Raw genomic sequence first — 15,993 nt, 5'->3', positions numbered from 1 at the left:
AAGCGCTAAGACATAGCAGCTATTCTTAATGCACAAAAACACTTATTCTGATGAATAACCAAGACTTACTGATTTAAATCGAATATGTTTCTGCCTCCTGGGCATTTTCAGACTGTATAAAATTAGAAGTCTTAGCTGGTTACTGAGGATGACCTTGTTTGCCTCCCTATTCAAACACGTGCCTGACATCTACTGGGTGCTGTGCTTTGCAAAAACCGTGTCTTTCCTACTGGACACTAAAGGCAGAAAGAAGTGACAGGGACCAGATTAATAACCACCAAGCTGCTTGTTCACTTCCTTCAAACACAGGGACCTATTATCACTGCAACCAGCTGACAATGCTACGCATCATTTCTAAGGTGTGATCAAAGAGGGGCAGATGGGACAGAGGATCAGCAATCAGCTCCCTCTCTCTCTGCAGTGAGTAACCACCATTTCCCACCAGCCCAGCCGTGTCTGTCGGGCTCACACAGGACCAGAGTCCACACTGCAGAGCTCGCCCTCAGCACCACCTTCATGGATCACTTTCCACCTCCTTAATTTTCATAAAAAACGAATATGCAAGAGCTCAAATTCCCAAGCTCACGTCCCAGCCCGTTTCACAAACCTCATTTTGATTTTTGCCAGTTGAATTTTCTGTTCCCTTCTGGGAAAGGGATGAGGCAACAGAGCTACAAAGAGAGTGTCAGAAATGAACTACCTTAATCTGCTCCCCCAGTTCTCAGCCCAAAGACGTGATAGATTAGGTTGTCATCTTGTTTATTTCCTGCACCATAATCACAAGCAGCGGGATGGGCTCCGTGGGCTGAACTCAACCATGAGTCAGTGCGTTTTTGGGCATCCCATAGGAGTAACTGCCCAAAGAATGCCAAACATCCACTCTTGAAAGAGCAGAAGTCATGCACGTGGCACGGCCCCACGATCACATTAGAAGCAAATGGTTCAGAGCTACCAAGGTTATGAGACAGCTAAACAATAGCTACTGATAGCTTGGCTCAGATAAGCTAGAGTTTTAGCAAGGATGGTAAGAGAAGAGGAGGAGAAAAGTAGGAGTGACCCGATCATAGCTACACAACTAAGCTAATTATTAAGATTAAAAATGAAACACCTGAAGACCAGAGCGTGGACTAAGTACAAATGTAGTTTTCAAAAGCTGTGTTTTGTTTAGGGGTTTTTTGATATATTTTAGTATCTTATAGTTTTAAAAATCTCCCCAGCAGTTTTTACATTGGGTCAGATTAGCTGAAACTACTTCAGAGATTAAGCTAGAACCCCCTCTGTGTTATTGAAGCTTGTCTTATTGAATGATTACAATAAAAACTAAATCCACTTACCTAAATGCTCCAAATTCAAGGTCCAGAGAAAAATACTTACCAAATAGATCCACGCACATTGTCCCTACACACGTGGATACAGGGCATTTACTTGGGAATGAAATGCCACTGAGCTCATTTGTGGGTAGGACATCCATCAGCCTCTCAGCAAGGGAACAGAATGAACCGCCCCCCCCCCCCTCAAAGGGAGCAGCATTTTTAGAGATCCTGATTGCTCAATCAATTATTTCCAAAATAAAGAGAAAATTTAATACAGCCTAGTAGCAGAAGTTCTTTTTTAGCTGTCAGGCAATAGTAAGTGCCAATTATTCCACTCCTAAGTAACAGTTGTGCTTGTACTCAAGAGTGCCATCATTCATCCTAACAGGCTTCTGTTCTACTTTGTCATCTCTTTAGCAGTAACAGGTCCATCAGGACGAATCCAAACTCCTCTGTGTGTGCAGAGATTACAAGTGGCCCATAATTTATATTTATGGGCATTTTCTTCATTTGTCCTGTGGACGAGAGCCGGGACAGAAACAGAACTGGGCTGCTGCTTTATAGGCTCAGAAGTTTAAAACAAACAAAAGTCAGCTGTCACTATTTTTGCTATGCTGGCACCCTGCTCTGAAGTCACCACGCAGAGCTTGTTTGTACTAGTTTCATCTATAAACGATGCAACAGCTGGAACAAAACTGGTTGAGATGCCGAACCTGATTGCACAACACAGCTCACAGCTCCTACAGAGCTATTAGTAAAGAGTTTGTTAACTCATTAGGAGAGGGCTTGTTTTTCCAAAATATTCATGACAAAGTTTAATTACCAGGAGTCTTTATGAAACCCAGAATCATCAGATTGCAGGCATGATCCAAGACTGAGGGGCCAACGCAGGGAATGGAAGAGCTTGCCACCAACATTTCCAAACTCCGTAGCACAGGATTTAAAGGAAGAGGAACACAGGGCAGGTGAGGTTAACGGTGAAGATCATCTCAAAGGTCAGTCAGAGACTAGATCAGTGCCTATAAATCCCCACATGCTGTTTGCTTTTGTATAAAAATCCACTGCTCTAACTGCAGGGCCAAACAGGAGATCAGACATATGAAGTCTCAGGTATCAACATCAAGTGATGTTACAAAAGAGACTTTGGTTCTTCAGTTTGCACCCAGTGTGCAAATTCAGGGTAACACAGTGCTATTGCAAACACAAAAAGAAGACATCACACAGATGACCCACAGAATAAGCGCTGTCGAATCCAATAGGCTAAAGAAACAAATTCAATTCAGACTTGCAAGTGAGTTGAAAACTACAAAGATTTCATAAGAGACATACACATAAGCAGAGAAACTACAGCAACCATGCTTTACCACACAGCTCTAGCAAGTCTGATGAACTCTTACAACCAAACTGACATTCAGGATGGTATATTTCAACCAGGCTGGTCTAAGCAACCAAGCATTTGTACAATGAACATTTTCTGACACAGGCATCACTGGACAGTGGCTGCTGACTTGACTCCTGCTCAGGTTTTGGCCAAACACACAGCTCAGATACAGCTCAGCCTGATCTATGCTGGGAGCAACACCACTGGGCTAGAGCAAGAGGGACACATATGCCAGCTACAAAGGAGAGGAGGAGATAAGACCTGCTGTCCTTGCAGCTGTGCAAAAGCAACTGTTGGGCAGTTTCTGATAAGACTGAAACTCTTCAGAAATAACTGGAACAACCCACAGGAATGGCAGAACCACACGTCCATGATGGAAGGTGTAAGTACATCACCTTACCCAAAAAAGCTTTGAAGCTGACCCATCAGCATTCACACTGCTGAGGCTCCCAGGCTTCCCACTGTCATACTGGGACGCCTGCACATTACCCCAGCCCATTGAAAGGGCACTGAGACCTTGTTTGATTTTTACCCAATGAGCTCACGTAATAAAGTTGGATTCACAGGATACATCCTCCTGTGACCTTGAGAGGTCCAAATGAACCATGACACTTGACTCAGTACTATTGTCAGAAAAAGCACTTGTATAGGGTTAAATGATATTCATAGATCCCCAGCTAGCAACCAAGCAGCAGCTTCTTGACCTTTACAAAGACTAGTTTTTCTTTGCCATCGGCTTTGCTGTCAATGAGGTAATGCTAATCCATTACAAAACTCCACAGACCTCACTACCAGAGTTCACAGGAACAACTTAAAGAAGCAATACCTTGGTCCTATTACAGATTTGCCCTCCAGTTAGGTTTTCTTCCAGATAACACATTGTTGCAGCTTCACAAAAAGCTATTCTCCAAAAAGCTTTTTCCACGATGCGTGCTGGTATTTAATAAAGCCTTGAATTCTCCCAACTGACCTGGCAGCTCTGTGCTTGCTCCAAACTCTTCCTGGCCTGGAAACATCCAGCAGCTTCACGCCTCCTTTACACTGGCCAAGAGAGCGTAGGAAGCACGAAGTGAATGAACTCTGAAACTTTTGGATTAGAGATATCGTTAGAAGGATTGCTCCCAGGAGGTATCCTTCCTCTCCCATTAGTCAAAGGAAATACCGCATCTAAATACAGCTGTTACCTTTATCTACTTTTACCCTTCTTATGCACAAGCTGGAGTGAGTCCAGGATTCTGGAATATTTGACCAAAACAACCGTATCACAGATCAGCTGCAGGGATGTATATATTGCAGCCTCATGTCTACCTTCCGCTACGAGGCATGCAAGGATTTCCTTCCACTGTGTTATCCCTGCTGTTTTCAAACAGTAACATTGTCTGAGCTTTACCTTGACCGAGAAAAACAACTTTCATCAGCAAAGCTGTATTTATTTGTTGCCTAAAGAGGATATCCTTCCAGTTCCATTATATATTGGCCACCTGCTATGGACCTTGCAAGAGTCACAGGCTCCTGTTCACTCAAGAGCCTACATGCACCCTCAAGGCAAGAAACACTGCTTTCATTTCCAGTGTCGGTCACTTGGTTAGGGTTGGCAGGAGAAATGGGGGTTCAAGCACTGGCAGCATGCTCAATTATGCACATATGGAGATGCTGAGAAATCTGAGCTCCCAGGACTCCAGCATAACTGTTAATTTGGCAGCAGCAGTGAAAAAGTGTGAGTTCACAGCAGTTGAATGGCAACCACCATTAGCAAGACAGCCTCGCACAAACCAGCAGCACTACAAGAAAACCCTTCAAACGCCCCAGCACCCCACCAGGACAACTTCCCTTCCTCGTGCGTATGCTCTCCATGTCCACTACAGGCTAAGCCCAGTGAAGGTTCACCCAGAATTGAAGATTAAGGAAAAACACATCTGTCATGCCACCTCCTCCAGGAAACAGGCACTTAACTGACCTCAACTAATTAGCCTCAACTAATTCATAAATAAGACTCTTCAGAGAGGAGTGCAGAGTTACTTAGTTACAATGATGTCTCTCCCGTGCTTCATTAGGGGACCCAGGCAGGGATAACTGGGAAGTACAAAATGGTAACTTTTGCTCAGGAGCCTGCTGTCACTACTGCTGAACCATCAGCGTATAATGGTCCAGCAGGCTCTTGCCATTGCCCTCAGCACCTCCTTGGCAGTCCCTTCCCTTATACATGTAACAGTAACACGTGTCAGTACCAGCCTCCACTGCTGGCAAAGTCCATCATCCTAGAAGGGACCTTCCGAAAAGCGCAAAACAGGACAAAGGGTTAAGTACGTTTAGTGCCACAAAAACCAACAAACAGGACTTCACGCACTAGAAGTGTGCTTGGGTCTCAGCCAAGCTGTTTACTGAAACGCTAAGGTCTCAACTATACGTTGCATTCGGTATCCTTTCCTGTGTTCAGGCTCCACCATATGATGGCAGCATGGACATCTCCCAGACCATAAACCACAGTATTCAATTCAAGGAGCCAGGGACATTGCAAGTTATCACAGATGGACAAAGATTCATATTATATAAAAACTAAACAACTCCCAGACAACTAGTGAATTAACAATAGGCTTGCAAGAAAATTTGAGGGTCCCAAAACTTCTCCCTCTAAAAATTTGAAAGGACATGAAAGACAGACAAGAATATTGTTTATTTTAAAAGGTCCCCCAGTGGGTGTTGCCCTATTACTTTTTTCCTGTATGTTCCCTTCATACAGGCAAACACAGAGAATTTAGTGAGAAATACCCTGATTTTTACAAGACACCCGAATTTTGCAGACAGCTCAACAGTCCAGGCACTAGCAGCCTAGGGGCTGATGGAATAAGCTATGCAGATGGAAACAATTATTTAGGAGGGGAAGAACTCCTGCATGCATGGAGCAACATCTCACTAAAACTGAAGCCTCCCACCAACACATTCCAGACTCTTGGAGTAATCTACTTTGGGGAATATGCTTTAAGCTACATCAGCTTTTGTATTTCTTTCTCCAAACTTCTTTGCAATCACAAAGCATACTCCCCTGCAAACTGACCTAACGGTCTTACCAAACAGCAACAAATACCAGAAAGTATGATAAACATCTGAATCTAAAACCTAGTTAAAGATATAACTTTTCAAGCAACAGGTTCTGATTTCAGACAAGCTTTTCCACTACAGAACACACCTGGAGGGACTTACCCACATGATTAACAATGCTGCAGCGAATGACCTCTACCTAAGGTCCGTGGCATAAAATAATGAATAAATCATACAGGCCACATTTGGTATGTAGAATATCAGATATAAGTGCCCTCAAAATCCCGTTCCTTAGAAAGGAACAGCATTACAGAAAGGAATATCACTAACTGATTAGAGATACCTAATTAAGGGTAGGCCTTTTAAGCCAGCTGCATAAAGACTATTTCATATAGTATGTTGCAGGAGAAAAATAACTCCAGCAGGTTTCAATTAAGACTCACTGCCATATGGATTTTACATCTGCAGCAGGAAGGCTCAAACACCATGTCACAACTAAGACATTTTTATGTCTCCAACTGAAAGCACTTCAACTGCTTGGAATAGAAGCATATGGGCCATAACATCCTCAATTAAGCAAACATTTTGCTGAACTGAGAGCCTAAAAGATATATGAACCTAGAATATACTGTATTCTTGGTCACACATTGTAGCCTCTAACTTTTAAAGGAAAAAAAAAAAACAAATTAAAACTACGGGCATATAGCATGTAACCTTTAGTTCCCTCCCTACCCAGGCAAAGCAGAACCCAGTAAAAGTCACACGGGGATTTTTAACAAGGCACTAAAGGACAGGGGGTGCCGAAGGGCACTGTTTCCCAGAGCAGTTTACACACACTATCACATGTACACTGGAAGGGCTCCTCAGGTCACCACCTCATCCACCCTCCTGCTTAAAGCAGTGTCAAAACAGAAGCCCGCCCAGGATGGTAATGGCTTTGGCCAGTTGGGTCTTGTAAAGGACTGAGATGCCACGACCTCTGTAGGCCCCCATTTCAACACTCTTCTGTACTCGCAGGGAGTGATATTTTTCCTTAAGGCAAGCTGGACACTGACCCGTTTCAACTCACAAAGCTTTGTTAAGTGACACACTTCTCCATCCAACTAATCAAAGATGCTATGAAGTGGAAAACATTTATGAGTTTTTACTCTCAGCATCAGAAACACCATCTCAAAACAACGTCTGGATTAAACCAAGAGCTACGCTGCTGCTGTTGCGCCCTCTTGGGGCACAAAGGACAATGAGCCAAATCTTGAGCGTTATTTTTCTACATGCAGCTGGACCCAAGAACCCCAATTCCTCTTTACTAAAAACAGATGTCGGCCAAGTTAAATCATTCCACGACTCCTCCAGGAGAAGGATGTAAACAGCCACATCTCACCCAGATGTTACCAAGAGAGGCCCCGCTTACAAGTTAGGAATCCCAACATGCTGCAAAACCTTATCCCAAAGTGCTTTGGATGTGTTTATCACTGAAATACATGAAAACACATTAGGTTACTTGAGTTTATACTAGATTAGAGTTTGGGTCTTTTATCAACTTCTTCCAGAGTTTTGAGCTCCGAGGAGAAAGAAACCAATATCTATGTTTTTTCAATGTACAATGCTTCCCAATGGAGTCTTAGTATTTAACAAACCCCACCCCTGTAACATGCCTGCAAAGTAAATATTTTATAAATAAGAAGGAGGAAAAGAAGAGATTAAGTAATGTGCAAAAGGTCATAAAACATCTACAGTACAGTTTGGTATATAGAAATGCAGGCTTCCATCTCCCAGGAAGATTAACCTCAGTCAAAAGAAACTACCAATCTACGGCTGAGGGAAGAAACTTTCACTAATGCTGTGCTCCAAAGCGTTCAATCCAGATTTTTGTATCAAACTTTTTCAGCTAAGAAAACTACATACTTTCTGCAATATAGAAAGGCCCTGGAAAGAAGGCTGCTGATTGCATACAAGAAAAGATGCTTTGCCCCAGGTGAACAAGAGACTTTACAGGTGAATTAAATCCAAAACTACAGAAAAGCCTTCATTTTTTAAAAAGCATTTATTTGAAATCACTGTAAACAATCACATTGAAAGGAGCTCTACTACAATATATAAATCCGCTCAGCTACAACACATAAGCTCTAATGATCCTGCTGATGACCAGAAAACAGCTTTTGCACACAACAGCAAAGGGGAAATTAAAGCACAAATTCACTGATGCTAATCGAGTGCTTGCAGACTATGAAGCAGATGAGAGGTCACACTACATTCACACTGTGAACTCCAAATGATCAGCAAAGATAGGCATGCGGGCAGGCGTTGCAGCTAGATTCAGGGTAAGAAAGATTTTAACACAGGTGGACCGCGACACAAAGTCTACGGGGTTCAAACCAAGTCCCCACATCTGTAGGTCTGGGCCCCTTCTCCAGATGAGGTTCACACATCATCAGCCTCTTCCAAGAAGCACAGATCCACAGCAGAGCCAAAATGGCCTTTCCATACTACTTTTAGCCAAATCCCCACATAAAAGTTTTATTCTTACTACCCAAATATTTAGTTGTGCAGTATTTCTCATAGCTCAGGGACAGGAAAACCAGGTATAAGCCACTCCTGCCATCGGCATAGCTGTGGTACTGGGGAACTCCACAGGAACTAGTAATCCTCATAGTAGGTTTCTCAAGCAGGTTTTGCATGCTGGCACCAACCTCCCTCCTATTACAGTGGCGTTGCAAGCGACAGCCAGCCCAGCCAAGCTAACGCTATTCCGAGTGTATTTACACGGACTAAAAACTACCCAAAGCATATACTTTGGTATCACCAGGCTTTAAAACAACACCATGCAATACAAGAAACAGCAACATTCTACTAGAGCTTTAGAGAGTTTACCTAACTCACCTCAGTTCGTCTACATCTTGCAGTGATAATCACAGTAAAACTTTTTTTAACTTGAATTGTAGCAGTTTGGCAACTGCCTCAAGATAATAAGGTTTCTTAGAGAACTGAGGTTAACAAGAGTCCAATGTATTGAAGAAGCCTAAACAAGTGAAATCCCATAGAGACAGGAGGCATCCCCAGGGATTCAGCTGCAACATTAAGTCCTTCTTGCCAATATGGTTTTAAATGCGCATAGATTAGATGGAAAACAGAAAAACCTTGAGACTGCCAGAAAATATTCTTGCTAGCTCAGGGAAGATAGCTTTGAGGTGTCATTTGGGGCGGCTGTAGCTGAAACAATAACCCCATTCCCCAACAGAACAGGAGAAGCCAAATTCTGCAGGAAAACCAGCAATTTAGCACTGAATCACAGCATCTCAAGCAACAGAAACCCCACACCTCTGGGGCAGAGCCGGAGTCTCCCTACCAGTACCGAGCATCAGCCTACCTGGGCAGGTCAGCGCTGCAGACAATAGCGGCCGAGCCAGCGAAGAGAAAGAGCGGAGGAGAGCCGGGAGCTCTCCCGGCAGCCGGACCGCCCCGCACCGCCCCGCGGCAGCCCCGGACACCGCACCCTTACACGGGCTCGCCGGCCCGAAGTCGCCCCCGGGAGAGGCACGGTGCCCCCGTCCCTCCGCAGCCCGCGGGGAGCCCCGCCGCCCGGCCAGGCACGGCACGGCCCCTGCGCCGGCTGCGGGAGAGGCGGGACCGGGGCGGACCCCATGCGGGAGCGCGGCCCCAGCTCGCCCCGCACCGCCCCCGCCGACAGCAGCGGCCGGAACCGGTCCCTCAGCATCCACCTTCACCACCGACACCGGGCATCCCTAAAGGAGACGTACCCCAGCACAGGTCACACTCTGGGCAGAGGGGGACACAGAAAATTCCTCAGCAAACAGTCGTGTCGTTCCCCCCCCCCCCCCCCCCAAATAAAGGGCCTGCAAAAAAAAGACACAGGCAAACAAGTTTTATTTACGAGCATACTGCTCTGGACAAATATTTGGACATGCGGGGTTCAGGGGATAGGGAGGGAAAGAAAACTAACCATCAACAAGGCATGCTTCATAATTAGCGCAGGTCAGTGTAAGTGTTACACTGTCTGCCCATGCAAGACTCTGGAGAGACACAGTTATTTCACACCAGGAGCAGAGACAAGCATTTTTCACAAGTGGCAATGTGCTCTTTGTGATGCAACTTCCTAATTCAGGGCTTCTCTAAAAAAGAGAGTTTGTTGAACGTGTGCATCAACACACAGGAGCAAACAGCTGCTCCGTTCATAGCCTGACAACTGGATAAACCCTTCGGCCACAAAATTATGGCTCATCCCAGCCCCACCAACCTCTTTGTGGTCCCACCAACTGCTTAAATCAAGTTGTTGGCAAGTGCCTCTTTGGGCTGTAATCTAACTTTTTATCAGCCTGTCAGCTGTGCTGAAAAGCATATCCTGAACAGAAATGAAGGAAATGCATGCTCAGTATCTGCTAAGGGCTTAATTATTTCTTGTTAATTAGAGGTAGGGTTGTTTCATTTGTTAGTCCTGACTGTTGAAAATCTGTCTCTTTGAGAGCTCACAAGCTGGAGATCAGAGGAGTGCTAATTGCAGTCTGAGTAAAATAATCACTGGGCTGTACTGCATTTAAGCTCCAGTAAGAACTGCTACTGAGAGCTATTGGCCTTGATCTTATTTGAAATCAAAGATTAGTTGTGGTGAACAGAGTATCACTGGTGCCAGCATAGTGTTTGGTCCTTATAAAAAAAGGAAGTGATCCCTCTCTACAGTGGGAGGGGAGCAGGGTACGCACCCAAGCACAGGACAAGAGTCTGGGTGCTGTCATCCATTTCCTATTTAGCCAGTCAATACTGTTCAATCTGAAAGCAGCTTTTGTGACCCAGATGGAAACCTAGTCAAGACTGAGGTGACACTTTTCAGAGACTTAACCTCCCTCTGCCATGCTACAGTAGCTCTCACTGGTGCTGACTGGGATTGCTGCTAATGGTGGTGGGACTACCTGCTTTATTTCCACCCTGAGGTGGTTCTCTGAGCTTCATCAATCTGTTCCAGTTCACTTATATCTCCTCCCCAAGACTGAAGCCTACAGCCTTCTGCTTTCCAGTCTCAGGGACCCCAGGATTCTCAGAACTTTTTCACCCAGCAAAACAAACAGCTGAGCCATGTAGATAATCAGAGAAGATGGCAGCAGTAGAATCCTCAGGACATTAGAGATCTGGAGCAACTGGCAGACAAAGTTCCAGGTGAGAGAAGAAAGCATGGTGCACAAGAGCTGGTGAAAAGGAAGAAGAGAGTTGTCAAGGCAATGACGTTTTCAGAAGAGGTTCAATTTTCAGTGGGATATAAATGTTGTAAGACCGTGAATCCTTGTTCCCTTCCTTCACCCACACAACACAACTAACAAGCCTTTCAGTGTAAGTATTATGTCCTACAAGAGACAAGCTTAAACCCCAGTTCTTCAAACCACTCTGTTCACATCAATACTTGTACATACAAAGAGCTCTAGGAGAAACAAATGGTACCCTAGATAAGGCCAAACTCATTCTTAGCATTGTTTCTCTAGCCTTTGAACAACAACAATTAAAAAAAGTTACTATGCTGACTTAGTATTGCCTTGGTGGTGTTAACATTGTCAAAAATACTCTGACTGATTCCACACTAAAGCTCAGTTTCAGGGTGTGGTGGTCAAACAACTGCAACAATTTAAGATGATACCAGTCCTTAGCTATTCTAGCCTAACAAAGTTTACTGCTCCAGCAAAGCTGGTGGAAGCAAACGTGCACAAGTACCTCAGCTCCACAATTCAAAAATCCCAGCAGAGCGAGTAGAGAGGAGTGTGAATAGTAACAGTGGAGGCACAAACCAGCTTTCCCTCTGAGACCCTGCTGCAAAGGAACATACAGTCAAGGCACAGGGAAAGAGAAGACATACAAGACACTAATCTCTTCCACTACCTCAAATATATCTTTCAGGATTTGAATAAAGCTTAAGAGGATTGGGACTGCTGTGTTTGCAAAGAGACTTCTGGCTTCAGCTCTTATCAAGCAAGGGAAATAAGTCTAGTTTTTAGTCACTTACTCCACTGTAAGAAATATGAAGCAGCTTTTAAAAATACATATCAGCCATATATACCAGGAGTTTCTATATACAGTTGAGCTAAACTTCTTATCTCAGAGGAATAGGTAGTAGTTTTCACTGTTTGAAATTCAATTCTCAAGGACTTTTTAAATACATATACATGTCTTTAAATATATATATACACATAGTTATACAGTACAGATATATGATAGTTATTCTGTACAATTTTGTGTTACTTTTACCTTATCTACAACAGGAGTCACTCCAAATAGGAAAGACAGAAAAAGATTCCTTGTTAGTCATTAACCAAGCAGAAACCCATCTTGCAGCTTTCTCTTACCCAAGAGGCAAGGAAATCAGGTAGAGGTGAAAAAAAAAAAAAAAAATCAGAGCTAAGACACAAAAGCAGTAGATAAGCAAAGAGGTGACCTGATCATGCTACTCACCATTACAATGTTGCAGAGATCAGTCTTCTCACCAGGAGAAGGTCTTATCTTCTGGCTCTGAGACCAGCTGTCTAAGATTACAGCAAAAAGACTTTGCTTTTGGCTTTTTGGTTTTGAACTCAGATAAGCAGGTTTGGGCCTCGGTTTACCCAGAGATCCCCTGGATTGTGTCTCCTCTCGCATTTCTGTACTGGATCTACTAGTCTGGCTTTCTTCCTCTGTTAGTTCATCCTCAAATTTTGAGTCAGAATCAGGCTCATCAGCAGATTGTTTCTCTGTTTCTTCTGCACTAGGCACCTGTGCTAGAAATAGGTTTAAAAAGAACACATAAAATACCTGTAATGTGAATTTTTCTTCCTAGCTACAAGCCTTACACATTCCATCTACGAGCTGAGCAAAGCTCTTCTGAATCTTTTTCAGCTGAACTAAAGGATTTCCAAGCCCAACTTATTGTAGAGGCAATTAAGAGGCCTGTACAAGTGTTTGATTTTAACCAATTGGCTCGTAATCAGCAACTATATTAAAGGAGGATCTGAAAGATACAATGCTTTTTACTTGTTCAGCATAAAATAAGTGGGTATGACTGTATTAGTCAGGAAGATATTTAAAAGAATGCCTTTGTTTTACTCTTTTAAGAGTAGTTAAGAAGTACTTTAATGCTCCAGTCCTGCAAACACACAAATATGGAAAAAATTAGTAATGTGTGTAGTCATGTTTCTTAAAATGGAATTTAGACCAATTGTGTAAATCCTTGGAGGCCTGGTGCTAACAACAGTCACCTTAGGGCCAGAAATTGTGAAGGTGAATAGAGTACGTATAACCTGAGAATCTCATTCAAGGTGTTCTAGAGTTACTCTGTCCAGGCAAAAAGCTGATACTCAACCTAAGTGTAAATATATGGCACAGCTACTCTTTACCTATGCAAAATAGATGTTTTATTCTGCTCTTCAGGCAGCAGCAGCAAGTTATGCCTATGCTGCTCAGGGTAGCTTCTACCATTGTCACAGCCTCTTACAACCTGTGCTTTTAATTACTATGATCGATTACCCGCAAGAGTATACTTGAGCGTGTGGAGGGAAGATACTACTGCAGCAAGCAGAGCCTGTTATGAACATCAGCCTGTGCTAAGCCTGCAGAATGGGAGATGAAAGTAGAAAATACAGCGTGCACCCACATGCCGGACAGGAAAGGAGGGAGGAGTACAAGTCTCTGCTGTGGTGAGTATCTCCCGTTCCTCTGCTGTGTGTGGGTCCAAAGGAATCATCTCGTTGGTGTTACTCCTGTGGGATCTATTATAGGACTGGATACCACATTATTAAGGAACAGAGGGCACCAGATAAAAGCTTGCTGAAGTCAAATTTTGTTCTTATGTTCCTTCCTACAGCTGTTCTGCAAAGGCAGAATCACTGCTTTTGAATTTATGATTGATTCCTCAGCTGGGATTGCTTATGCAATCCGAACAAACTAGCAAGGCTTTATCCTCAGGAGCACATCAGCAAGCCTATTACTAGCCTAAACCAAAGCCTGTTATTAGTTACTGACATGTTAGAAATAAGAATCAGTGATGGAAAGAGGAGCAAAATACACAAATAAATTAAAATGTATGTCCTGCTCACTTCAAAAATTTTCTATCAGCCTTAGCATTGATAAAAGACTCCCTTAACAGCTCCCCAGTAACACCCTCCCATCCCAAAAAAAGACATGTACGAGAACCATAATGCCAGAGTTTGAAAGTGTGCAAAATTAGAGTTAGGTTTGCTCTCTGAGGGATCTTTTATAGAAATTTACAAAAATTACTTGTCCTTTGCCTTCCTTAAATTAAATTACCTCTGAGAAAAAGGGATAGGGTAAGGAAGAACAGCTGGCAGCAGCTCGTCTTATAAGCATTTTTTAACAGAATAGCATATTAATTTGAGTTTGATTTTCCGTATGCTACCAATAGTACTAAAAAAACCTTTAGTTTCCTTCTGTGACAGGTAGCATTAGCCTAAAAATAACTAGCCGAGTGCTTTAAAGATGAAGCTAATAGATAAAGCTTTTATGCAGGAGCATTTTATCTGATCAACTGTAGAACTTACCTTCATTAAGTAGAAGTTGTAGCCAGATAATGATTATGATCAACAGCATTACAAATGGCAAACAAAGCCAGAAGAAAAGAAGATGAAAGGTCAGATCATTCACCAAAGGAACCAGAGGGTACTTCATTGCTTGCTTCAGGTTACACTAAGTTTAGAACAGCTCGCCTGCTCTGCTTTACTAACTACCTTTTAATAACCCTCATTGCATCACTGTGTAAATCACAAGAAGACCGCTGATATACTCAGCATGGTTGGCAAAAAGGATAGCCCTGTGCTATGGAGGGAGGGAGTAATAAGGATTAAACATGGGATAAGAAGAAATGAGAAAACATCTGATTTGACTGTCCTTCCTTCAGTTGCTATTTAAAGGATAAATACAAGTTAGGAAGCTTTCAAGGCTTATGTTAAAGCAATAGTTAAAGGACGTTTTCAGATACAGGGGAGATAACCAAGAACTCGGTAGCCAAGTTTATGTTTGAGAAATCAATAAAACAGAATCAACCCTGCAGAAATGTGTAGAGGATGACTAGCTAAAAATTAGTTCTCCCAGGCTTTCTTATTTGACACAGAGCACAAATATCTCCCATGTTAACATGGACTCTATTTTTAGCCTGCTGTCTATGTTTCTATCTATTAGTCAATCCATTAGGAAAATAAACCTTTGTATTTTCATTGCCTATCTGCCTTCCCTCCAAGAAAGGCAAGCTAGCATGTTTCATAGGATATGTGTCTATAAATGTATTACTTAATAGTAAAGGAGTTCAGTGGTGATCAAAGTAGGAACAGCTATGTGACTCTGGTAACTTGATATTCATCACACTGTGCGTTTCTCCTTCAATAAAATAAAACCATTATCTATCACTTACCACACAGGGGGTTGTTTAGCTACGGTAATTGTTTGTGTAGCTCTCAGCAAACCTTAGACAAGAGCAGCTATGTAAGTGCACATTATGAATGATTGCATGCATTTAACGTTCTCGCTTGTGTGCATGTGTTTGTTTTTATGCAGTAACAGCCCCTTGAAATGAGCCTTTTAATCCCAAGATCTAAATGAACTTTGCAAATTCTTATTAATTCACGTTAATAACAACGCTGCGTGATAAAAGAAAGCTATTATCCCTACTTTGTGCACTGGGTAAACAAGTGAGAAAAGTCATTAATGACCTGAGCTTCAAGGATGCTAAATATTTGCAGTCACCATTTCCCACAGCGGGTTGGTGGCACTTCTGAAAACCAGGCTGTTGGTGGTTTGTCCACGAAGGTACCGACAGGAGTGATGGGAAGGAGCCGATCCCAGAAGTTGTGACCTCTTCAGTTTTCATGAAGTGTTTCCCTTAGTCATGTCACAGGGACCTCTCGGGGTCCATCCTGCCTCTCCCCAGAGCTGAGCTGGTGTCTGGGTTGGGCAGGCGGCCTGTCCTTCCCTCCACCGCCATGGTGGGATGGCTCCCACCTGCTGTGCCCGTCTCCCATCTGGCACACGCCCGTGGAAAAGGCCAGGACATCTCCACCGCGACTGGCACCTCTTTTCATCAGGGAGATGAGCATGCTGAGCGCTGCGGCAGCCTTGAGGAAGCAGCCACTGTGTGGGGGACCCCCCAGGCTGGTCTGGCACAGGCCAGTGCCACGGCGTTTCTCTCCCACGTCGCTCACGGACACCAGGGGGGGTCTCAAGGTTCGAGTTTAACTCACAGTGACAGAGGCCGCGGGTGTCCCTGCGTGAGAGGGGGGC

At 43.6% G+C, this 15,993-nt stretch overlaps 2 protein-coding genes across 7 annotated transcripts in view; both read right to left on the bottom strand.

The window, feature by feature from the left end:
- ARHGAP40 (Rho GTPase activating protein 40) overlaps positions 1-9,239 on the bottom strand; it is a 43,414-nt gene extending 34,175 nt beyond the window's left edge. Inside the window, exon 1 of one of the 3 annotated variants that reach the window (XM_054218175.1) lies at positions 9,101-9,239. Coding sequence is in view for 2 of the 3 variants with exons in the window: in XM_054218173.1 (XP_054074148.1) it covers positions 1,375-1,421 (47 nt within the window). In the remaining variant the exon portion in view is untranslated. Of the gene's footprint in view, positions 1-1,374; positions 1,437-9,100 lie in introns of those variants that run through there. The other 2 variants (XM_054218173.1, XM_054218172.1) reach the window with 2 other exon arrangements.
- Positions 9,240-9,610: 371 nt separating this feature from the next.
- Positions 9,611-15,966, bottom strand: ADIG (adipogenin). 4 transcript variants are annotated; one of them, XM_054218179.1, is made up of 4 exons: positions 14,262-15,966; positions 12,184-12,485; positions 11,449-11,544; positions 9,611-10,931 (listed from the first exon to the last, which is right to left on the bottom strand). In XM_054218179.1, exons 1-4 carry the CDS (start codon positions 14,386-14,388, stop codon positions 10,743-10,745), a joined length of 714 nt encoding a protein of 237 aa, XP_054074154.1. In that variant the 5' UTR covers positions 14,389-15,966; the 3' UTR covers positions 9,611-10,742. The 4 variants fall into 4 exon arrangements, with proteins under 4 accessions (XP_054074154.1, XP_054074155.1, XP_054074156.1 ...); XM_054218180.1 differs by having other exon boundaries at positions 11,449-11,541; XM_054218181.1 differs by lacking the exon at positions 14,262-15,966 and adding an exon at positions 13,358-14,242 and having other exon boundaries at positions 12,184-12,480.
- Between the last annotated feature and the right edge of the window lie 27 nt (positions 15,967-15,993).

This window comes from Rissa tridactyla, chromosome 12 (genome assembly GCF_028500815.1).
Source record: "Rissa tridactyla isolate bRisTri1 chromosome 12, bRisTri1.patW.cur.20221130, whole genome shotgun sequence".
In the NCBI taxonomy this organism is placed as follows: domain Eukaryota; kingdom Metazoa; phylum Chordata; class Aves; order Charadriiformes; family Laridae; genus Rissa; species Rissa tridactyla.
Note: the sequence above shows the minus strand (reverse complement) of the source record. Positions and strands in the feature narration are given on the sequence as shown.